We start from the raw sequence: 23,632 nt of genomic DNA on the forward strand, positions 1-23,632 counted from the left end.
ATAAGAAATCTCCATAAAACTGTAAGCAATGTGTCTTCTGCAGTAAATCTTTCTTCTTAGTCAAGAGTGAAGCAGTCACATTATGTTTCCTTACATTGCAGCCCACCTGTTGCAAGGAAAGTGCCAAGAAAATTATACACCAGTGGGAAAGTGTAGATTGCATAGATGGCTTGGACCCAGCAAGAGTCTGGGTGGCTACAGGATACACATTTAAAATCACCCCCTCATCTCTGAAGCTTTCTTTCTGGAATTGGAAGGGAATCCCTAGCTGGCTGGAGACAAGCAATCTGCCGGCTCAGACGCTGTAGCTGCTATCTCCCCATCGAAAGGAAGGAGGATTAACTGGGTGTTGGACAGACAGATCCTGCATAGCGTGGCACCGCAGTGATCCTTGGGGTGCCTGAGGCTTGAGGAACAGCCTTTGTTTCCCTGCCTGAATCCAGCAGCTCCCTCCTGCGCCATGTGGCCATGAGCAAGGAGTCTGCTGGCAGCACTGTGTGTGCTCGGGGGTGCGGGGCTGCCTGTGCTTGCTGGTACAAGCCACCCTGGTAGACAAAATGATGGGCTTGCTGTCTAAACAAGAGGTTTACAAGAAAAGATCTGTTGACACCGAGTGGTTTAAATGCCCTTTCTTTATCTACTGAATAATTACTGCTAATTCATTACTTCTGAAAAGATTTTAAAAGCCCAGCAGTGCCTTGTTCTCTGCAGTCTGGGAGCACTTTGATTTTGCACCACCACCTGTGTAGCCAACATGGGGATGGATGGGACCTTCACCATCATGGGGTCCAATCCCCACTATTTGCTTCCCACCATCTCCTTTCCAAAAGGGATCATCTTCCACACACCAGTGGGGTTTGTCCCTCCCACTTCATCTGGGAAGTTGCTCCTGACAGTCTCTGCTGCAAGGGCTGGAGACGGCTCTTCTGTCTGCAGCACACAGGGATGCACGGCCAGCCCGCAGCTTCTGCCCATGCGCCAGCACTGCCCTTCCCCTGCTTCTCACAAAAGTAATTTTGCTTTATATTTCTCTGCCTTTGTAGCACTGCTATCAAAGGAGCTAATGAAAAACAAAACACCCTGTGCTGCCTTAGCTGCTGAGGCAGCAGCGCATAGGGAGCAAACACCCATCTCCTGCGGTGACACCAGCCTGGGAGGGCTCTCAGACCAGTGACACTTCTGCAGAGGGCTTCTCTCCTGCAAGACTGGTGCTTACACCCATACCCTGGCCTGAGCTGTATGTGAGAAGGGAGTCCCACAAAGCTGAAAATACACATCGAGGGGTTAAAAAAAATTTAAAAATCTCATTCAGGGTGCAAACAGCAAGCGGCTTGGCTATCCAACACTGCGGGAGGAGCAGCGTGCTGGGATGTGGAGCAGCTCAGCTGTGATAGCTGGCGAGAGCCACAAGATGTCTCTGGAAACCAGCATTTGACAAAAAAGGCATTAATAACCCCAGGAAAGGGGCCGGGCTGTTTCCATCTGCAGTGAGCGCTGAGTCCCGGGGATGAGCACTCTGGTGAGCCTGTGCTTGGAGCACCGCAGCTGGGACAGCCCCGCTCACTGAATCCCCCTCTCCATCGCCATTTACTCCAGGTGAGAATTTGTCCTGTGAGGTCGCACCCATGGCGTTTCCTCACCGCATGGACGAGAACTGTGGATCAGTAAATCACCGTCGTATTAAAAACTATATTGACTTCTGAAGTCACAGGACAAACAGCAAAGAGTGCACACTGAAAACCAGATTAAAGAATAATCACAGTGCAGCAGGAAACAGTAAAAGCAGGAGTAGTCCTCTCTGGGAGCCCCTCTGCCACATGTTCCCTGCACACCAGAGCAGTGTCTGCATGGCTCTGGATCCCTCGGGGTCCACGGGGACTGCGGGGTGCAGCGCAGCAGTGCCTTCAGCTGGCCGGGGTCGCAGCGCTGGCCTCTCAGCCCGAAGCAGTGATGGATAATCCCTTTATCCCTTAGGGTCCTGCTTCTGCTGCACATCACTCCTGAGGGAGCTAAAGGAGGTATTTTCCGGTCTGGGATGTTCCCCGTAGGTGGCATAGGCCTGGGTTTGTAACCTCCAAACGTGCTAACTCCTGTGGGGTTTCACTACCTGCACTGTCACCCCCAGGGATTGATGACTACAGAAAAATCCTGCTGCGGCACACCCACAGAGGGACATTATGGGAATGAACTGTCTGTCCCTGACACAGGGAAAAATCCTGTTGAAGGTGACTCAGAGCTCAGCAGAACGCCTGCAGGTCCTGATCCTGCTTCCATATCAGTCACTGGGGAACTCCTCTCCCTTTCACCTGCTCCTTTTGGCTTCCTAGTAAACAACTAGAGAATTGTAGGGTGGAAAATGCCCATATAAGTGTAAAGTTGTTATTAAGAAATAGGCAAAGCACAGTAAACAGTGACTCACAACGTTTGCTGTGAGAAACCAAAGCTGTCCTTCAGTGGACCACATAGAGAGACAGCAGTTACTGTAAACTGGAAAGCCTCTTTAACATCCAACTAGAAATGTGTGGCAGATAAAATCCATTGCCCACCAGGCTGAGTGAGTCTAACTATTGTTTGTTTTAGGATTTGTTTTCCATCTTACAAATCATAAGACAGTCATTTAAATTAATAACAAGCAAGTTATGGGGATAATGGGATTTTTAATGAGCTGTTTCTGGTTGGGGGGTTGCCTTTACAGAAACTCTGCTGCATTGCAAATGCCAGTGTTTAGCACGGAAGGACCAAACTTTGTTCTTGCAGTGTGTTTAGAAAAACTCCCCCAGGACTGAGCTATCGTTACATCACTTTAGTTGAGGCACATTCCTTTGGATGGAGGAGGACAAGAAAAAAAGCTGTAGTCAACATCTATGCCATGATTAGAGGAAGGATGGCTATTGCTGCACAACCAGCGCAGCAAAGCCTGCCCTGCGGCAGCTGAAGATCCTCCTCGGCCTCTCAAAAACAAGTTAAAACCCCTTTTTTTTCAACAACGGCCAACAGATTTCTTCCTAATACAACTATTTGCAGAGGCAAGAGGGTGCTGGATGCCAGGGTGACATGTGGGTAACAGGGTCAGACCCTCTACAACAGGGAAATCAAAATGGAAAGGGCGGCTTTGTGGCAGCCCTGACTGCGTGTCAGCCCTGCACACAAGGGCATCCTCAGCACCCGTGCCAGAGCCAGTCTGGTACCGGGGAAGGGAGTTAAGATTTCCAAAATGTTTTCCATGCAGACTACAAACATGAGAACTTTTACCCCACTGCTTCCCAGTGAACAAGGTGCAATAAAAATGCAGATGACGCTGGGGTAGGTTTGCCCTTCATTACACAGACAGGGAGCATAGAGCTGCTCTTACTAATATGATTGCGTAGTAATCAGACAATTTTGAGTTGTTATTGTGCAACATTTCTTGATGACATTTGGCTTGACTTCTACCTCCTGGTTTGTCTGAGAGAACTGCTCTTTTTGGTCAGAAAATACCAATTTCCCTCCAAAATGTGCTGTAACTCAGAAGCACAAGACCTGTTCCTGGATCACTACCCATCCAAAGAAATGCTTGCCCCAAAGGACCAAAATCCCACAGCACATTTAATTTTCTGCATTAAAAAAAAAAAAAAAAAAAAGAAAAAGAAAAAAGCTGTGGTCCTTCATTTGGGATCTGCGCCTCTCAGGATGTCTGGGCTGAGGCCTTGGGCAGCTGAGGGATGTCGTGTATCCAGCTAGAGGAACCCACCCCAACTGTAACCACCCTTCCCACAGACACAGCTTTGTGCAAAATGACAGAGAGGGTAAAACAGTGAATGCGAAATCTCCTGAGTGAAAAGGAATTAGTAAAACCCCATATTCATGAAATATTGAGAGCTAATTATATGTGCATCGGAAACCTCTGGGGGAAGGGAGATGGAGGCCTTTCATTAGACGGTAACTGGAACTTTTTCATCATTTGTCTAGCTCAGGAATGTAAGGCTGCTGTCTGGAGAGGGATGTGGGATTTGGCTGGAGGGCTGGGTGTGCAGGTGAAGTGCCATGCTAGCGAGTATTTCTATTGTACTCTGGCATGTCTTGGAAAAGGCTCTCAGCTGTAGCAGGTCGGTGGGACTGGGTGCTCCTATATCTCAGCGCTCCTGCAAGACCTCTTCAGTCGTACGCACCAGGAGGAATCATTGCTCCCAAATAATTTTTTGCCTTCCTCCCACCCAGCCCCCAAATGGGTCCAAAGTCTTGCCCCTCGCTTCAGTCCTGGTCGTGGTTTCTTCTGGAGGGTGCAGACCCTGGACTCTGCCAGGCTGTCTCCGGAAAGTTCATTTTCTTCGCTTTTGACCTGCTGTCTTCTTTTGCAGCCGAAACGAATGGCTAGTTATTGCCACTGCACCATCGACCAAATTCAAGTCCAAGACCAGAACCGGTGAAGAAGGGGGAAAGTTTTTATTGTGGAGCCAGAGATAAGGACGCAAAGGAAATCCTGCCCGCTGCGTGGCCAGCAGTGCCCAGCAGCCACAGGGCGAGGGACGCAAAGTAAAAAAGGGGGAAAAAAAGGTAGCCTGCAGCGGGTGACAGAGGGTTTTCTCTCTCAAAGCTTTTAGACACAAGGGTGGCTCGGGGAAACCCGTTCCAGCTCTCTGCCTTCTGCCCTTTGCTGGGAGGGCAAAGGCACTCGGGTCCCCGCTGCCAGATCCCCCGCCCGCTCCCACCGCCCTTCTCCTGTAGCCGAATTTTTTTGCCCCCCCGTGATCTCCCGGCTTTCTCGAGGAGGGATGCATGTCTCTCCCCACGCAGGGAAGCAGCCCCCCGAGGAGTGCAGGGACAAGCCAGCGGCTCCTCCACAAGTCGCTGCTCCAGGCCATGCCTGCCGCGCAGACCCGCGGAGCCCCGCGGAGCCCCCGCGCCCGCGTTGCTGCTCGCCTTGCTCCGCGGCGGCGCGCCCCGGCCCTCGGCACATAAATCAGCATTAAACCCATTCCCCCCTCTGATCCCTGGTGCCACCATCTATTACTCCCCCAGTGCGTTTTCTATCACCTTTTGTTAGAATTACACAGCCGGAAACTTAATTTACCCGGAGCTTTAAAGACAAATAAATACAGGCAGGCCGGTGTCCCCGCGATATGCCTATTTACTCCTGCGATCTATAGATTATTATGAATTGTTGTGATTCTCAGGCTGCTGCTGTTTTAAATACCTTCTCAGCTACTCTCCCCGGCCGGAGAAAAACCCGCCCACCCTTCCCGAGCAAGGGGCAAAGAGCAAGAGACCATAGCACTTGCGCTTGGCTTTATTTACTTTTACTATTATTGTTATTATTTTCGAAATTTGGAGCGAGCGAGGTTTTCAATTGCTGAAATAATTGCCTGGGAGAAAGGTTGCTTAATCTGTTCATACATTATTGACTCGGGCTCCAATATTTGGCTTGCTGCTTTTTATCGCAAGAAGATCACGTACGAGAGTCTTTTGCATAACAATTTTTAAAGAGGACACATCCTTATATCAAAAGTGGACGTGACTTGAATTTTGCCGGCGTTTGTCCCTAAAATGACCCAATTCCGGTTACTGCCACTGGGCAGCAGTAACATTGCATCATTTCTCCAGGCAATAGACTTATTTCGCTTTACTCTCTGCCCCTTTCCCTGCCCCCCCCAAGCCAACGCGTACTTTTAAAGCTGATTATTTTGTCTTGCTGCGTTTTAACCCTGCACACAGTGTTTTCTCTCCCTGGGAGCCGATGAGCGGAGAGGAGCAAGCCCGGCTCGTAGGAGCAACATGGCTAATTAACGCCGAAAGTTCCCATGCAAGGCAGAAATATAGTGTCTTCAACGAAATTTTGCTGTGAGCCGCCGCAGAGAGACGCCAGCGCCGGTGCCAGCACCTCCAGCCACCTCCCCGAGCATCATTTTCCCCGATGAGGATCAAAAGAGCCCCCCTCTCCCCCGCTTTTCCAAATCGAAATCGTGCTGCTTACCAGCCCCACTGGTCAAGTTAATTCCGGAACAAAGGAGGACAAAAACACAAAGGATTTCTCTTCTCCCCCGGCTCGCCCCCTCTTTCTCCCCGTCTCAAACTTCCCCAAACTACCCTGGCCTGGGACCCCCCCACTCCACCCCCCCGGCATCGCCTCCCGGGTCCGGGGCCCGGCCCGGAGCCAGGGCCCGGAGATGGAGGGGTGGGGGGTGGTGTGTGAAATGCCAGAGGGGGCTCGCTGTGGTGAGGGGCACGGGGCTCGACTCCCCTCCAAACCGCTGGTGGGGAGAAAGCCCGGAGCCGCCTGCAGACTGGGAAGGGAGGAATGATGCCACCCATGTCCCCCGGCACCGGTGCTGCTGTTTGGACCTCGGGGTGAAAAAAATAAAGGCTGGATCATCTCCACCCCGCCGGGGCTGTGTTTGCAGAAGTCGTTGTCGCAGAGCCATCCCGTAAGGCAGCACCCCGGCGGGCTGTGAGAGCCGGGCACCTGAGAGACGGGGAGCGGACCCCCGGGAGCGTCCTCCGTGCGGGGACCGGAGCACGAACTTCCCACGGAGACTGTCCCTCTGCTCCCGGGCGTGGGGTTCGCAGGAGGAGCCCCTCAGGGCTGATGGGGAGCCCAGGGACGGCGACGGGGACGGGGTGGGGGGGTTGTGCCCTTGTGCACCTTCTACACCTATTTGCACACGCGTGTGTGTGCGGGAATATTCCCCTACACGCCCGCTGCACCCACGTTCGGGCGCAGAAATTCCCGCGCGAAGCCTCCCAGGCGAACGCACGCACAGAAGCGCTGCACGCGTGGGTTGGGAGACACGGCGGGCCTGCGTGGGGCTGGACACACACCCTGCCTGCACCGACACCCACGGCAGAGCAGCGGGCGGGCGGTCCCGCGTGTGCCCCTTTGTCAGCCCCAAATCCAGAAGCCGGGGAAGGGAAAGGCTCTACTGCCACAGAGAAGCCTGCACCCACTCGAGGTGGGGAAAGTCTTGGGGGGGCCGTTCCCAACGCCGAGCCTCGACACCCTGCCCGGGCAGGGACCCCCCCGCCGCCCGCCGGAGCCCCGCGGAGCAGCCCCGGCCCCGCCGCCACCCCGCCGGGCCGGGCGGCGAAAGTATCCCCGGCCCTTCCCTGGGCTGCGCGGCTCCCCGAGCTGAGACGGCAGCAGGGAGAGACATAGGTAGGGAGAGCCGGAGGAAATTGAAAACATATTTAAAAATGTAAATGGGTTCGAGCCAGCCCGACACCGTGTGAGGGGGGAAACGAGGCGCCCGGTGGGGCAGAGATGGGTGCGGACCCAAACCCCGCCACAAAACTTTCAGCCCCTGTTCGTAACGTATTCAGCGAGGGGACAGGAGTATCTGCCCCGAAGTGGGGTAAAGCAGCGCTCAGAAACATCCACTGTAACTTAAACCAGATTGTCAGGGAGGCAGACGGGGCTGGAGCAAGGCGTTTGGACTGCTCGCCTGTCGAGAGGTTGTCGCTGCCCTCCTCGGCTGTATTCCTCCCCCGGCCAGCTAGCGAGAAACATCTCCGGGAGCCGGGACTTTTTAAGGCAGCCGATCCAGGTGACTCGTGCTGCTCGCAGCGAGGTAGGGTGGGCTGCAGATGTGGGTGGGAGGCGGGAGGGGGCTTGGGAGGCAGATGGAAAGGGGTTTGCAGCCAGGCCACTGGAAAGCAGCGAGCTCTTCTCTCTCCTTTCTTCTCGCCTTCCTTTCCTCTTTTCTTTTCTTTTCTTTTCTTTTCTTTTCTTTTCTTTTCTTTTCTTTTCTTTTCTTTTCTTTTCTTTTCTTTTCTTTTCTTTTCTTTTCTTTTCTTTTCTTTTCTTTTCTTTTCTTTTCTTTTCTTTTTCTCCTGCTTCTTTTTTTCTTTTTCTTTCTCATTTTTTATTTTCCTGTTTTCTATGCTTCTCTTTTTTTTCCCTGTCTTTTCTGGTTTTCTGACCTTTTTCTTTTTCCATTGGTTTTTATTTCATCTTCTTTTTTTTCCTTTTTATTTTCCCCCTTTTTCCCTTTTCTTTTCCCCTTCTTTTTACTTTTTATTTTCATTTTTCTCTTTCTTTTTCTTTTCCTTTTTCTCTTTCCCTTTCTTTTTTCCCTTTTTTCTCTCTTTTTCTTTTTTCTCTTTCTTTCTTTCTTTCTTTCTTGCTTGCTTTCTTGCTTGCTTGCTTGCTTTCTTGCTTTCTTGCTTTTTTTTCCCTTGTAGGAAAAGAAACAAACCAATAATACCGCTAAGAATAAGAAAGTTTTCCGTCCCCTCCCCAGAAACTTTTGTGAGGTGTTTTCGTCTCCGTCCCCCTTGGGAGGTGGGGACAGACAGTGAAATAAATAAAATTAAATCTTTCCCTTTCCCTGAAGTTCCCTGTGACTTGAGAGCCGGGCTGCATTGCTGGGGTGGGGGTGGTCCTGGATGGTAATTGATTCATAACTGTACACCAGGACACCAGGGCACAACATCCCCGGCGCCCCGGGAACTTCTCGGGGGAGCGGGGCGGCCGCGCTGCCCGCCCGGGCTGGGGTGCGGGGCTGCCGCTCCGGCTGGGGTCCCCCCGCAGCCCGGCCCTCCTCTTCAGTAAAAAACACCCTTTCCTCCCTCCCTGCTCCCCACGCTTGTACCGGGAGAGATTTGGAATCCCGGAGATATAAACCTGTGCCCCGAAAAAAAGTTTCGAGCGGGGCTGCTTCCAATACCTATTTACCAACGAATTACAATGCTATTATTGCTTTCAATGAAGACTGAATCCCCAAGCGATAATTGAATTAGTCTATTGAAGAGACTGTCAGGTACAATGACGTGGTATATCCCGCGCATTTCCCAGGGTCTATAGGCTTTGGGGACCCGGAATGTATAGTCTGACCTTACAGCTCATAATAATAATGCTGCACTTGTAGCAGAAATCTATTCGCATTCACTTTTAACAAAACCTCTGGTCAGCCAGTCCCTGTAGGAAGGATGAAATCTATTGTATTAGAACAACTCATTTATGTCCTTCAGCAAAGGCCCCAATGAGATCTGATCTAGACCTAGAAATAGGATTACCACAGCGTATATTAACCACATTTCTATACTTCCTTCTTCCTATAAGGGCGCCGAGGAAAAAAAAAAAAAAAAAAAGGCGAAGGATTTTTGATTCGATTTTAATTTTTTTTTTTTTAATTTCAATTTTAAAATATTCTCCCTTTGGTGGCCTTCCTCAAAAAGAAGAAAAAGAGAAAAAGAAGAAACACCAAAAAAAAAAAAAAAGAAAGAAAAAGAATGTAAATACAACGAAATCGGAGAAATGATTTCTCCCGATTTCCGCAGGGGCTGCGGGCGCCGCGGGCTGGTGTCGTGCGGCGGGAGCGATGCGGGTGCCCTCCCCGCCGCCCGACGGCGGGCACCGGGGGTCCCCGCCCGGCTCCCCGGCTCCGCCGCCCCTCGGCTGCCCTCCGCCTCCCGGATTTGATTTTCTCCCTCCCCACGCCGGGATGGCTGACCCAAGCCCCAGCGCCGAGGGCCGGTGGGGACGCCATCCTGCAAGAGACGGAGACCGCACCGGGGCTCTGCCGAGGGGCCCGGCCCGGCCCCCGGAGCCTTTTTGGGGGAGCGCTGGGTGTCCCGGCCCCGCTGGACGCGCCGGTGGCTCCGCGGAACCGGCCGTCCCCGACGGCAGCGAGTGCGGGACTCCGTGGGGCCGGGCCCCCCCGACGGTCGCCCCAAAACCCAGCGGCACCCACAAGTTATGGAGGGAACTTTTTCCCGAGAAGGGATTTTTTTTTTTTTTTTTTTTTTAAGATTCCGTCCTTAAGACGCGGTGTAGACATATTACCCCGATTACTGTAACTATCTGCTAGCCGGAGAGTAATATTTATCTATTTAGATAGGAAGGGTCGCGGTGGAAAAAATATCCAGCCTGGAAATATACATCGTCTTTTCCTTTAACCCCTGCTCATTCATCCAGCCGATCCCCCACCCCCTCCGTACACAAACCTACTCAATTTATAGAGAAGTCTTTAAAATCCAGAACAGTTTCTAGAAGAAGAGAGGACTCCAGATGAAATAATCCCACCCCACCCCCCCCCCCCGTACACACACACACACACACACGCGTACATACACAAACACGCACATAGACACGCTTCGCCCCCCCCCCCCCCCCCCCCGCCCCCCCCCGCGCTCAGGAAGGCAAATTAAATAGTTAAAGGCTTCGATTTCTCTCTCTCTCCCTTTTGTTACCCAATTTTGGAACATTTAAGGATGGGTGTGTGTATTGTATTCAATAATAAAAGCTATAGGGCCGCCAGGACATTTATCATCCTATTACTGTAACAAATCCGGGCTCCCAATACATGAAAGGTAAAATGAATTACCGACGTTAAGCCGTCAATAAAGTCATTTCTGTAAATGGTGTCTCCGAAGGACTGCAGCATTATTCAACTAGCTTTATCAGCAGCTGGGAAATTACGTGAAGAAGCTCGCAGCGTGTAATATGGCCCTGCTTACTTTGATTAAGCGTCTTGCCAGGGAATAGTGACAGTGCTTTTGACCAGGTTTTATTCGCCGTCCTGTGATGAACGCCAAGCTGATCAGGCGGAATGAAGAGTAATTAAAACCTATAAATTATCTTTTGCAGCCCTTCTCAAGGCGTCTCTTGCAGGAGAGATAAGGCAGCGAGCCCCCATTTACAGCTCTGAAAGGGACCGCGGCTCACAAAGGCTACGTGGCTAAATGGGATATTGATAGTGTCCTAATTAGAATTTAATTAAGTACCCACGCTCGCTTTTGGGATAAAGATTTCAATTTTGCTAACTTAAATATAAATAAACCCAATTTCGGTGCGAGTAAATGATATGATATTGTGAATGCAGGGGGGGTTTAACATTCATTTAATTGCGGATGAAGCTCTTGATTCCAGGGCTGATTGTGTTCTGCCAGCTATTATTTTAGGGGATTATTGTGTGGCTGGAGGTAACAATTCGGTAATGTTTCCCCGGTACGGAAAATAACCGAGTGTGCCTAGGAGGTGTGAGCACACACACGCCGCCCGGGCACCCGGGGAGATGCTGCCGGACACCCAGAGCTGTCTCCTTCCGTTCCCGCTGCCGGGCGCCTCCCGAAAGCGGAGCCCCGGGCCGGGCCGCTGCCCCCGGGCCGCTCCCGCGGAGGGCAGAGCAGCCGCCGGCGGGGCGAGGCGGGGGGGAGCCCCGCCGCCCAGCCCGCAAGGATGCGCCGAGATTCAGGCACATACAGATACAGCTATAGGCGTTGTTTTGAGCACGCACCCACGCGCACATATAGGATAGATAGGCGACGGCACGTGACGCGGCCCGGCCCCGCGCGGAGCGGTGCGGAGCGGTGCGGGGACCCACGGCCTCCGCGGCCCGGCCGCCGCCCGCCCGGCCGCTGTTTTTTTTTCTTTTTGGGGGGAGGAGGGGGGAAGGTGGGGGTTTTCGGTAACGTCAGGAAGAGCAAACGCCGGGAATTGCCCTTCCGCAGCTCCGCGAAACGGCCGCGGGCCGGCGGGCGGCTCCGGCCCCGAGCAGGTGCCTGCGCCCGGCCGGGGAGCGGCCGCGGCTCCGGGCAGCCAGCCCGCCGGGACCCCCCCGTCGTGTAAAATACGAGGTGTCGTGGGACCCCCATCCCCCAGTGACCCTTCGTGCGAGCGCCGACACGTCCCTGTCGCGGAGCGGCTCGGCCCTCCGCACCGGGGAGCGCCCGGGGCCGCGGGGAGAAGACAGCGACGGCGGCAGAGCCGGCCTCCCTGCGGTGCGGGGCGGCGGGGCCCGGCAGTCCGACAAAACCAAAACTGGGGTCAGGGCATTCTAAATTTTTTTTTTCTGAAATTAATTTTTAAGAAAGCTGCAGCAGTCGTCAAAAAGTGCCTTTTCCTCCCACTCTTTAAAATCCTTAAATTTCCCTTCTGCCTCAACACATGGCCCGAGGTGCTCTCTCTCTGCCGGCACAAAAAAAAAAAAGCAACACAACCAAACCCAAAAACCTAACCCAGAGGAAAAAAACCCCAACCAACTGAACCCAAACAAACAAACAAACAAACATGAAAAAGCAGACGAGGAAATATTATATGAATTCAGCTGTGAGCTGGCGGCTGATCTGCTTCATATTCCGAAAAAAAACCCAACAAACCCCAATAAAGGAACAAACCAGCAGAGCAGCTGCAGCCGTAAGCCGAGCTCACCCCGGCGATGGCTCCTGCCTTTATTATTATTATTATTTATTATTATTTTCAGTTTTTATTCCTCAAAAAAAAAAAGTTTCGATTCCGGGCAACCCCCAGCCCGCTCGCCACCTCCCCTCACTGCCTAACCCCGCCGCGGGAGAAAATAAAAAGAGCAAAAAGAGCAGCCACAGTATTTGGGGGGGGGGATTTATTATTGGGGGGAGGGGGGGCAAAATGCGGCTGATGACCAAATCCCCGCCACCCGCGGCCGCCCGCGCAGGACACGGCGCGGCTGGAAGAAGTTGTTTACGGGGCTGGCCAGGGGTAGAGGGGGGCTGGGGGGGGGGGGCGCCTGTACACGCGTGTAGGTGCGGGCGCGGCGCGGTGGCCCCCGCCCCGTCGCGGCGCTCCCGCCGCCCGTCCCGTCCCGTCCCCACGCGGTATTTATGGCGGCGGCCCGTCGGGCGCCCATTGGGCGCGGCGCGGGGTGTCAGCGGCGGCGGCGCCGCGCCATTGGCCGCCCCCACGTGCGGGGCCGCCTCACGTGCTTCCGGTGCGAGTGAAAAAAGTGTGGCTGAGGGATTTTTTAGGGAGAGTTTGTTGCACGGACCGGAGCTGTCAGAGATTTGGCCTTTTTTTTTTTTTTTTTTCCCAAAAAAAAAAAAGACCCAACAAAAAAAGGGGGGAAAAAAAAAGAATTAAAAAACAATAATAATAAATTGGCCCAGGCGGCGTGCAGCACCAGGCTGGCGGGGAAGGGCTCCGGCAGCCCGCGGCGTGGGCAGAGCGCAGCGTGACAGCGGGGCAGCGCGGAGCCGCCGCGGCGGCGGCGGGGAGATGGGCAGATTTTGACGGGTTTTCGGGGGGCGGGTTTTTTGGGGGGGCCGCGGTGCTGCCGCACACCTTTTTGGGTTTGGTTTTTTCTTTTTTTTTTTTTTTTCTTTTTTTTTTTTTTTTTTTGGTGGTGGAAATATAAGCTGATCGGGAGAAGGGGGAAAGAGTGTCTCCCCGGTTTTGGATCCATCCGTGCGAGGGGGAGAAAAAAAATCTCAGCTCCAGCCCAACAAGTGGATTTTATTATTTTTTCTTTTCTTTTTTTTTTTTTTTCCTCTTTTTTCAATTTTTCCTCCCCCTTTTCCACCCCGCCACCCACCGGCAAAGTGGGGTGGGCGTAAAGTGGGTGGGTGGGGGGGAAAAGAGGCAGCGATCTCCGTGGCGGGGGCTGAGCATGGAAGAGCCGCCGGAGGGGCACGGCCACCGAGACGCGGCGCCCGGCCCGGCGAGCAGCGGCAGCGGCAGCGATGGCGAGAGCGTGCCCGTGTCCCCCAGCCCCGCGCCCGCCTCCCCCGCCGCGCCCTGCCCCCTGCCCCTGCCCCGCCGCCGCCACCCGCCGCCCCCGCCGCCACCCCCGCCGCCCCACCGCACCACCAACTTTTTCATCGACAACATCCTGAGGCCGGACTTCGGCTGCAAGAAGGAGCCGCCCGCACCGGCCGGCGGCGGAGGAGGAGGAGGAGGAGGAGGAGGCAGCAGCCGGGAGCGGGACGGAGACCGGGGGCAGAGCTCAGGTAGAGAAAACGTCAACCCGCTGCTGGCCCGGCCGCCCAACCCGCCCTCCCTCCTCTGCCCGGACTCGAACTGCCGTCCCGACGGCTCCGCGCCGCCGCCGCCGCCCGCCGCCGCCGCCTCCAAAGCCAGTCCCGCCGCGGCGGCAGCGGCAGCGGCGGCGGCGGCGGCGGCGTCGGGGGCGGCCAAGCCCCCCTCCGACGGGGGCGAGACTCACCCGGCGAAGTACGGGGAGCACGGCAGCCCCGCCATCCTCCTCATGGGCTCTAATAATGGAGGACCTGTTATAAAGCCCGACTCGCAACAGCCGCTGGTGTGGCCTGCCTGGGTCTACTGCACTAGGTATTCAGACAGACCGTCCTCGGGTAAGGAACCGCGGCGCATCTGGGAGCTGTTAAAATCGTGACAAGGTCGCCCCCCCCCCCCCCCTTCCCCTCTTCCCCCCTTTGCTTTGGCTCCCTCCCGGCCTGCTGAGGACCTCGCGTGGGGAGGCGCGGGGGGATGGGGGGGGGGGGGGTGTCCTGGGTCACCCGGGGCGAGAGGAAACGCGTCCCCCCCCCCATCCACCACCACCACCCCCCCTCCTTCCTCCTCCGAGTCTCCCAAATTTGAATGTGACGGCGGTCCCCGATTCGGCCGCGTTTCGATGCGGAGGAGCCGGCGGCGGAGAGCGACCCCATTCCCGTCCCCCCTCCCGCCCCGCCTTGCCGCAGCCCTGGGTGTTCCGCAGCGCGGCGGCGTGGAGTGGGAGCGCTGCAAAAAAAAAAAAAAAAAAAAAAAAAAAGGCAGCGGATTCGTATTTTGGGGCTTTTTTCTCCCCTTATTTTATTTTTTTTTCCTGGGTGCTGGTGGCCTTTCGGGGATGGCGGAGGGGGGAGACCGGAGCCACATGTTGAGCGACTGCTGGAGGTGCGGGGGGGGGGGTGTTTTCTCGGAAGACGAAGAAAAAAAGGGTTTTTTTTAGGAAGGTGGCGGAGCGGCTGTTTATGGGGCCTCTGCAGCGCGGCAGAGCCGGGCAGGCCCTTAGGCCGCGCGTTGCCGCGGGAGCCGGTGCTCCCGGCCGTGGTTTGGGGCCCGGCTCTCGGGGAGGCGACGTACCTCTGCCCGGGGCCGCCCCGGTGGGAGCCGGCCGCTTGGCCCTCCCGGCCCCTGGCCCCGTTCTGCCACCCCCTTCCACGCTGTTTACACTACCCCGGGTGCCCTCGGCAGCCCCTTCTTTTTCATTGTAATTTTTTGGAAAGGAGCGGAGGGCGAGGAGAGGGGGTTCCCCCGTGACACCCCAGGCCAGCAGCCAGGGACCAGCCAGCGCGTAGCGGGGCCGGTGTGGGCTCCCCTGTGCTGGCCCGGGGGGGCACGGGGCCGGCTGCCCGGGAGCCGCTCCGGGACGCGGGGAAGGCGGCGCAGCCCGGCCCCGGCCCCGCTCCGCGCCGCCCGGCCTGGCTGCTCCCCGGCGGCGGTCAATGCGGTGCTCTCGGCCGAGCCATCTCCATCGCCCCGTTATTGACACGTCCAGCGACTTGAAACTCAGAAAAGCCACTTTGATTGACTCGGGTGATTGATGGAGTGATAGAGCTGTCAGACGGCGCGGCCCTCGCTCCCGGCCGGCCCGGCCGCGGGTGTTTTGCTACCGATTCCCAGGGTCGCCGTGCGCCAGGCGTTTTGCACTTGCGCCTTTATTTCCTTTCCTCCCCTTTCTTCGGGCAGGGAATTATTTCTGCATGTCCTCCCCGAAGCTCCCTGCTCGCCCCAGCCCGGAGGGGAGAAAGGCGAGGGGAGGCTGGCTCGGCTCGGCCGCCCTCTTTGTTGTGCTCGGAGCTGCCCGCCGGCCCCGGCCGCTTCTCCCGGCTGCGGGGACGAGCGGGCTGCGGCGGTCGGAGGCGCCGACACCCCGCTGCAAGGTGCTGGGGGCAAAGCGATTTACTCCCCGCGCCCTCCGCCCCTCCGCCGGCTGACCCCGGGAGCATCCCGCCGGGCCCCGTCCCTCTCCCCCGCCGGCAGACGCCGCCGATCCGCGGGGGAAGCCGCCGCTCCGGGGAAGGGCTGCGCCGGGAGAGGAGCTTTCGGCCTACTCGGCGGCCGGGAGGCCTCGCCGGCTCCGGCTGCGGCTGCTGCTGGCGGGGGGCTGCGAGCCCGCTGTCGGGGGATTTTCGTAGATCCCTTTCTCCAGGGCTCCCGCTCCTCTCCGCTCTCCCCGGGCCGGGCCGGGCCGGCGTGCAGAGGACCGGAGATACCCCCCTCGGCCGGGCGCTGCCCCCGGGATGCGCCCCGGGGCCGGGCTGCTTCCCCGGCGAGCTCGGTGGGATTTCACCTGGCCCCATCCCGGCCTGGGGACGGGGCGGCGGGGGTGGGGGGTCGGGGAGGAGGGCACTGCCTTCGGCCGGGGGTCATGGGGGGAGCTGCAGGCGGGGCCGCGGGTCCCCGGCAAGGATGGGCCGCCGGAGAGCCCGGGCGGCGGCGGGGTTCCGGGGTGGCGGCGGCCAAGTGCCCCCCGGGGCTGGGCCGAGCCCTGCGGAGGGGGCTGTTGCCCCTCAAAAAGCGACCGGGGCAGCCCCCGGCCGGGCTGCTGCTCCCCGGTGCCGGGCCGCGGGGAGCCTCGGCCCCCGCGCTGCCCTGCGGAGCCGCTGCCCGGCCGGCGGGCCCCAGCCCCGGGCCGTGCGGAGGGAGCCCGGCTCGTCCCGGCGGGGCGGGCGGAGCGGCGCCCCGACGTGTGTCGGGGCGGGGGGCGAGCGGGGCGCCGCTCCCCTCGGCGGGGCCGGCCCGGCGGGGCGGCGGGGGACGCGCGGGCGGCGCGATCGGCCCCGGCCTCCCCTCTCCTTCCCCATCCTTCCCTCCGCCGTGCCGGGGCGGCGGTGCCGGGGTTGGGGGTAGGAGGGGGGTGAGGGGGACGGGACACACGGGACCGGCACAAATTCGCCCGTCGGCCATTTTTCCGGCGGCCGGCGGGGCGGGGGGCGGCGGTCGGGCGGTCGGTCGGTCGGCGGCGCGGCCCTGCCCAGCGGCGTGTGTGTGCCCTGCCCGCAGGCCCCCGCACCAGGAAGCTGAAGAAGAAGAAGACGGAGAAGGAGGACAAGCGGCCGCGGACGGCGTTCACGGCCGAGCAGCTGCAGCGGCTGAAGGCGGAGTTCCAGGCGAACCGGTACATCACGGAGCAGCGGCGGCAGAGCCTGGCCCAGGAGCTCAGCCTCAACGAGTCCCAGATCAAGATCTGGTTCCAGAACAAACGAGCCAAGATCAAGAAGGCGACGGGCATCAAGAACGGGCTGGCGCTGCACCTCATGGCCCAGGGACTCTACAACCACTCCACCACCACCGTGCAGGACAAAGAGGAGAGCGAGTGAGGCGGCGCGGCCCCCCCAGCCCTGCGCCGCGGCGCCGGCCCGCCGGCCGGGAGGCGGACAGGTGCTCTTTAAAAGCAGATCTATTGTCTATCCATAGTATAAGGACTCCGATTAAGAAAAAAAAAATATGAACACTTACAAAAAAAAAAAAAATTATCTCTATATAGCCAAACAGCATATGACCTTGTATATATTTAATTTCAGGTAAGAAATACGTGTAGCGATCTCTATTTGCTGGACAGTTTCTCTCTTCCCTTCTCTCTCTCCTTACCCTCTCTTTTGTTCGTTTGTTCGTTTTGTTTGCTTTCCCTTTTTTTTCCCCCTCTATGTCCGTTGCTCTTGTTTTACAGTAAATGTCCGACTTTTCTCATCTTTCGTTTGATCTTTTTTTTTGTGTGTGCGTGTGTGAATTTCTGTCTCTCTTTTTTTTTTTTTTCCGAGGAAAAAAAAATTCTGATCCACAGACTGCGAGACTGAACCCGCCGCTACAAGCCAAAGATTTTATTATGTTCAGAAATCTGTAGTCTGAAATAAAGTGTAGACTGTGTTCAGGATCCAGGCTGGCTGTAATTCTTTATTTTAGTGTAGGGATGTTTGTATATATATATAAATTAATATTAAATAAATAAATATATATATACATACACAATACGCTGTGTATAGAGTGCCATTGCGGTGGCGTATTTAGGTTTTCTTTTTGCTGGATCAGTGCAGCAATTTTTAAACCGCTCATCTCTGGTTTAAAACCCTGAGACCTTCGGTTTTTTTTTTTCTTTTTCTTTTTCTACCCTCTTAAAAAAAATTAATTCTCTTTGGCTGTTGCAGTTGTGCCTCGCCTCCTTCACCTCCCTTTTTTACAAGAAATAAAAACCACCTCGTAATAATGGTAATAATATATCACCAGCTCCAACAGGAAAAATGCCTGAAACCGTCTGGACGTTTAGAGCTCCGGGATGTGTTGAAAAGGGATTTGCCTGACAGCTCCTTGCCTCGCTCCGAGAGGGTCTGCTCCCGTACCGGGTTTCCAGCCGCGGCCGGGAGCGGACCGGAGCCGTCGCCGCCCGGCACCGGGCGCCGCCCCGCAGCGCCCCGGCAGCGCTCCCGCTCTCTGCCCCTGCCCTCCGCCCCCCCGCTTCACGGCTCGGGCTCACGTTTGCCCGTGTCCGTGGGACGCGTGGGGTCGCGGAGGGCCGGCGGGACTCCCAGCTGTTCCCCCTCACCCCCCCCCCCCCCGCTTCTCTTTTCCACCCTCCCCGGTTCAGTTCGGCTGTGCCCCGTCCCGGGGGCGGTTCTCTTCGCCGCCGGCCCGGGGACACCGAGGAGCCGGGGTGGGGCCGTGCCCGTGGCTTTGTCCTCGGGCCGTCGAGGGCCGCCGTGCCCGGGCCTGGAGCCCACGCGGGCCTTGTGTGGGGCCCCGCGAGCCGCGGGCGGGCGCTGGGGGTGCACTCCTCGCGGCCCCTGCAGAAACCGGGCGCCAGGGCGGGTGGAGAGCCACCAGGCCCCCCGACGGGGCTGTCTGTCGGCTTTTCCTCCCTTTTCTCTTTTTCTCCTCCACTGAATCCCTTCCCGAGGCCCGCAGCCGGCGGGGCGGAGGGGAGAAGCGGGCAGAGCTGGAGCCGGGGTGAGACCCGAGCCAGGGGAGCCCTCTCCTGCATCCCCCCCCGGAGGACGGGGCAGCGCCGAGGCCGTGCCCCGGGGGAGCGGGACGGGGTGGGCTGGGACGCGGAGGCGGGCGAGCAGCAGCACACCCGGGCGGCGCAGCCCGCAGCTCGCATCGGGCCTGGAGCTCCCCCCCCTCCTCGCCCCGTCGGAGGCACTACGGGGGTTTCCGTCTATTCGAGGAGAAGGGGAGCAGAGGGGCAGCGGGAGGTGGCCTCTGCCATTTTTGTTTGCTTTTTAACTATTTCTGCTTAGCGCTGTCACCGACCGGGGATGGAGGCGCAGGCCGGGGGTGCCCTGCCCGGTGAGAGCCCGCTGCCCTCCGCACCCGCTGCCGGGGGGGGCAGGACCCCTCCTCCGCCCCATCCCACCTCAGCGCATCCCACCCCATCCCCGCCCAGCCCAGCCCTCCTGGGCCCGCCGAGGGCTCTGCTCCTCTCGCCAGGCCCAGGAGCCGGGAATACTCGGAGGGTTTAAATAAATGTTGTACAGCGCCATCTAAAGTTCTGCGTTTCTTTCTCCCGCTCCTCTTTTCGATGGGATTGCAACATAAACTCAAATCTTCCGCACCGAGGAAAAGAAACCATCCTTCAAAGGGCGAGCTGCTCCCCTCGGGCGGGAAAGCGGTCGCCGAGAGCCCAGCCCGGCGGGGGCAGCTGCAGGCTTCGGGGGGCGCGTTCAGACCCCCCTCCCCCCCGCCCCGACCCCCTTCACTTGCTGCGGTCGAGGGAACACAGGGAGATTGCCCCGTGTACCCCCACCCCCACCCCCACCCCGCTGCAATCTCAGTTCAATTCTCCGCCTTCCTCATATACCCGCCGCCTCGCACTCCCCTGGAGCTGTACAGGCGAAAAATGTGATTTCTTCTTAAAAATCGGGTCATGACGCTCCCCGAGAGCCTTCCCCGGCCGGATCCGGCCCTGCCCCGCTGAGGGGACAGGGCACCGACTCGTTTTGATTTCGACGCCCGCGGGACACGGGCGATGCTAAGGCCGGCTTTCGGCTCTGGGCCGAGCGGGGCTGTCGGGGCCCCCCCGCCTCCCCCCGCCTTCCCCCCGCCGACAGACCCCTGGGCTCGCTGCCTACCTGCAGCCGCGGACGGGCTCCCGGGCGCGGGAGTCGCCCACAGGGTGGGGAGCTCCGGAGGAGGAGGAGGATGACGAGGGCTTTCTGCAGCCGCGGGGTGTCCGGCCAAGCTCAGCTGAGCTGGACAAGTCGGGAATAAAGACGACGGGGGAAATATAGGGCCGATTAAGGGGAGTCTAAAGAGGATTATTTAAACAAATCAGGCTTTTTAATGTAATTATGCTTTTAGGATTTCTCGGCGACAGCAGCTGAGCAGGGCATATGAGGGGACCGGCGCAGGCCGGCGTGGTCCCGGTCTGCCCTCGCTGGCTCCGCGAGTGACCTCGGTCCCTCGTGGGTGCGGGGGATGCTCTCCCGCCGGCAATCGGGGGGCGGCCCTCCTCCCGGGGCTCAGCAGCAGCCCCGTGGCGGGCTGCGAGGAGCCGAGAGGTAAGAGCAGGAGCCGCAACATCCCCTCGTCGGAGGGGGACCAGGTGTGCGCGAGGCCGCGGGGGGAGGCGGGGGACACGCACTGGGGCCCCCGGCCGGAGACTTGGGGGATGGACGGGGCGAATGGGACCAGAGCGTCCAAGCCCCAGGAGGGGGCACCCACAAGCCCAGGCGGAAAAGCCCTGGAGGGAGGAAAAGCGGTACCTCCCCCTCCCTCCCTGCCATGGGGGTCGGCTCCCCCACGCACCGGACTCTCGGGAGGCAGCAGCGCGTTTGTGGGATGTGAATCTCAGCCAACACCCGACAGACGACCCCCCGCCCCCCCTCCGCTGGTGGAAGGACCCACCGACGCTCGTTTCTCCCTCCAAAACACCCCGAGAGCCGGGCACAACCTCTTCCAGGACCCCGGCCCCGGCCCGACGACCACCCCCCGGGCGGGGGCGGCCCGGCGGCCCGCTGCTTTGCATATGCAAATGAGGCGGGGGGAGGAGGGGAAGGCCACGCGTGGTCCCCCCCGTCTGTCCCCTCGGGCCGGGGCGCAGATCCCGCTGCCTCCTGTCACGGAGCTTGTTCCTTTGTGCCGCCTTTCGAGGAATCAAAGCAGACACGGTTGTGACACGTAGCCCGGCGGGTCAGAGGTCAGATTTCACAATCCCAATTACAATGATTTCTAATGATGTTTATCTTGCGGGCTCCGACGGCTGGGAGCTTTACAAGAGGGCTCCGCTCCCCTCCCCTCTGCTTGGAGGGCCGTGGGTGCGGGGGGCCTTCACCTCGGCTCCGGACGGGGGGAGATGCGCTGCCCCCGGGGCACCGAGCGCTGTCTGCCCCACCAAAGGGCGCTGGGAGCTGGACGGCAGAGCCGGGGGGGGCCTCGGGGGTCCGGCCCTGCCCCGGGACCCCTTCGTGTCCCCCCTGCGGTGCTCGAGGCCACGCAGGAATTAAGCGAGTGAATATCACAGTGGTTTACAGTGAATAATACCAAGCGCTGCGCCTCTCCCTCCCCGTCGGGTAAGGTCCGAGGCAGCGCTAAAGTGTGACTAAGCGGAGGTAGGAGATCCGCTCGCCAAACAGGCGCTGGTATTTGTCCGGAGCCGATCGCGGCTTGGGGGCGGCTGTAGGCACCGGCCTTGCCCCGGCCGCACCCCCACCCCCGGGCCGCCGAGCCGCTTCTGAAGCCACCGGCGGAGTCCCGGGGGGCGGCGGCGGGAGGTCCCGAGGGGAGCTCACCCCGCGCCACCGCAGTCCGGGAGGGTCCCGGCAACGGGGCCACGGCCCGGGAGTACCCTCCAACCTCGGGGCTCCGACTTCTTGTGGGTGAAACCGGTGCGATTTAACTTTTATTCTGTTTTACAACAAATAAACGCAGAGCGGCGGTCGGATCAAAACACAACTCAAACGGTTTCCGATTAAATCTAAAACCGCTTGGAACAAGCTTTGCTGAATGGCGAAGGGCTGAAATTTGGAGAAAAGAGTTATACATTTGGAGTTTAAAAAAATAAAAATCTCTAACTTTCCCTTTGTTGGGAGTTGGACACGTAGCGCCCGAGCCCCAGCCTCGGGCTGGCTGTTGACAGCAGTGCGCAAGGTGCATCTTTATGCTCTACATCAAATGCCTTTGAAACAGATTTAAAAGAGTGTATGTAAACTAGCTAATGGAGCTCTTTCTTCCGGTTGAGTAAGTCGGGGAACCAGACTTTGCTGGAGGTAGAAGTCCTTTGCTCTGAGATCTGATCTTTGCTGCACCAGGTGAGCAACCGTTAACATTAAAAACAGTTTGTTTGTTTGTTCTTGGTCACTTTGTCAGTCCAAACGAGGATGCGAATAAAAAACTTTGTTAGCTGCGGCAGCAGCAGGGCCGTCGAGGTGGGGGAGTGAAGGGCCCGCGGCCGGGGCGATGCCGGTGCCGGCGGTGCGGCCGTGGGGGCTCCGCGGGGCGGGCAGTGGGCGCAGCCCCGCTCTGCCCCCGGGCTGCTGCCGCGGGGCTCGGCTCGGGAACGGGAAGGAGCCGCCGCGCCAGGGCGATGCGGGGGGCATATTTTGAGGTTTTTTTTTAATTCTATTTTTTATTTTTCCATTTCTCGTCCTCTGTTGGGTTGCTCGGAGCCGCCGGGCTCGGAGAACAGCGGGGTCACGCCAGAAGTAAAGGCAGCCCCGACGCCGGGCGCTGCTCCCCCTCGGCGGCCGCACCCGAGCACACCCCTGCCAGTCGGCGCCCCCCCCCCCCCCCGCCCGGTGCCCAGCAAAGCCCCAGGCTTTCCCGGCCAGACAGACCCCCCTGGCCAAGGGGTGCGGGAGTGGACAGGGATGGACGAAGAGGGGGGCAGGCAGCACCCCGGGGTGCCGTTCGTGGGGCGCCCCTTGGCATCGGTGGGCCACGGCCGCCCCCACCCGTCTCGGCCGGCGGCCGTGGCGCAGCGGCTGCCCAGCCCGGGATCTGTTGGCGCGGGTGGGGTGTGGGAAAGGGCTGTGCTCGCAGCAGGGCCGTGCCGGGCCCTGCCGTGCCTCCCGGGGCCGGCGGAGGTGCTCCCCGCCCGCTCCTCGGCGTCTCCGTTTGCGGGGGCACGCTGCTCCCCGAGAAAGCACCGCTGTGACCCGAGGAACGGTGGCAGTAACGGGGCACTTTTATCTCTCCCTGTTTTTGACTACCAGATTAAAAAGACACCCCCTTTCTTACCCTGCCCCCTGGGCGGCCACAGGCTCCCCCTCCGGCGAGGAGCGAGGCTTGGGGACCCTGTGGGGGACACCGACGCTCTCAGGTGTCCCCTCACGACAACAGACCTTTTAAGAAATTAGTGGAGGAGGAGACGCACCTGCATGGATGGCCTCGCCGGGCCCAGGAGCTAGGCTGGGGAGAGGTTAAGCTTAAATCCAAAAATTTGCAGTGAAGGGAGCCAATGAGGATTGTGCTCTGGTGGGATCCCCCAGTTATGAAAAGATTGAAGAAGGCATGGGAAATAATAGTAACTTTAAGATCAGCCCTGTTTTTTTCTTCTAGAGAACAATGCGTGCCTTATCTCCCTCTGAATAAATAAATCATAATTGCCCGACAGTTACCCATTACAATAAACTTGACCAGATCGTCCAACAATTAGTTACGCGTTCTCTCTGCTCTGGTAAAAGTCTTGTTAAATGTGATGAATGTTAAAATAAGCTACCCTTGAATGTACTTTGCAAGATCTTTATTGGAAAAGTACAAATATTTAAGTCTCTTAAGGAGACGAATCCATAATGAAAGAGGGTGGCTGGTAAAAGACAGGACTAGAGATAGCACGAGATTTTCAGATACCAAATGAAATACTAATTGGATGATGCCTTTTTTAATGGGGCTTGGTGTTTTGCTGATGCCCTGGTGCAGCTTTTTAAAAAAAAAGTAATTAAATGTGTACCCTTTAGCTTCAGGAGCCGGGCTCTGCCTCCAGCAGCAGTTTTGCTGCAGAGGACTCTC

At 58.0% G+C, this 23,632-nt stretch overlaps 1 protein-coding gene across 1 annotated transcript; it reads left to right on the forward strand.

Moving 5' to 3' along the window:
* The first annotated feature begins 12,638 nt into the window (after positions 1 to 12,638).
* EN1 (engrailed homeobox 1) lies at positions 12,639 to 17,564 on the forward strand. Its single transcript, XM_074873691.1, has 2 exons — positions 12,639 to 14,037; positions 16,694 to 17,564. Exons 1-2 carry the CDS (start codon positions 13,335 to 13,337, stop codon positions 17,008 to 17,010), a joined length of 1,020 nt encoding a protein of 339 aa, XP_074729792.1. The 5' UTR covers positions 12,639 to 13,334; the 3' UTR covers positions 17,011 to 17,564.
* Positions 17,565 to 23,632: the final 6,068 nt, after the last annotated feature.

The sequence above is a fragment of the Strix uralensis genome, chromosome 6, assembly GCF_047716275.1.
Source record: "Strix uralensis isolate ZFMK-TIS-50842 chromosome 6, bStrUra1, whole genome shotgun sequence".
Lineage (NCBI taxonomy): Eukaryota > Metazoa > Chordata > Aves > Strigiformes > Strigidae > Strix > Strix uralensis.

Coding starts and splice junctions, on each gene's coding strand:
- EN1 (XM_074873691.1), top strand. CDS start 13,335: ATGGAAGAGCCGCCGGAGGGGCACGGCCACCGAGACGCGGCGCCCGGC. Junction 14,038..16,693: donor TTCAGACAGACCGTCCTCGG/GTAAGGAACCGC, acceptor CCCTGCCCGCAG/GCCCCCGCACCAGGAAGCTG.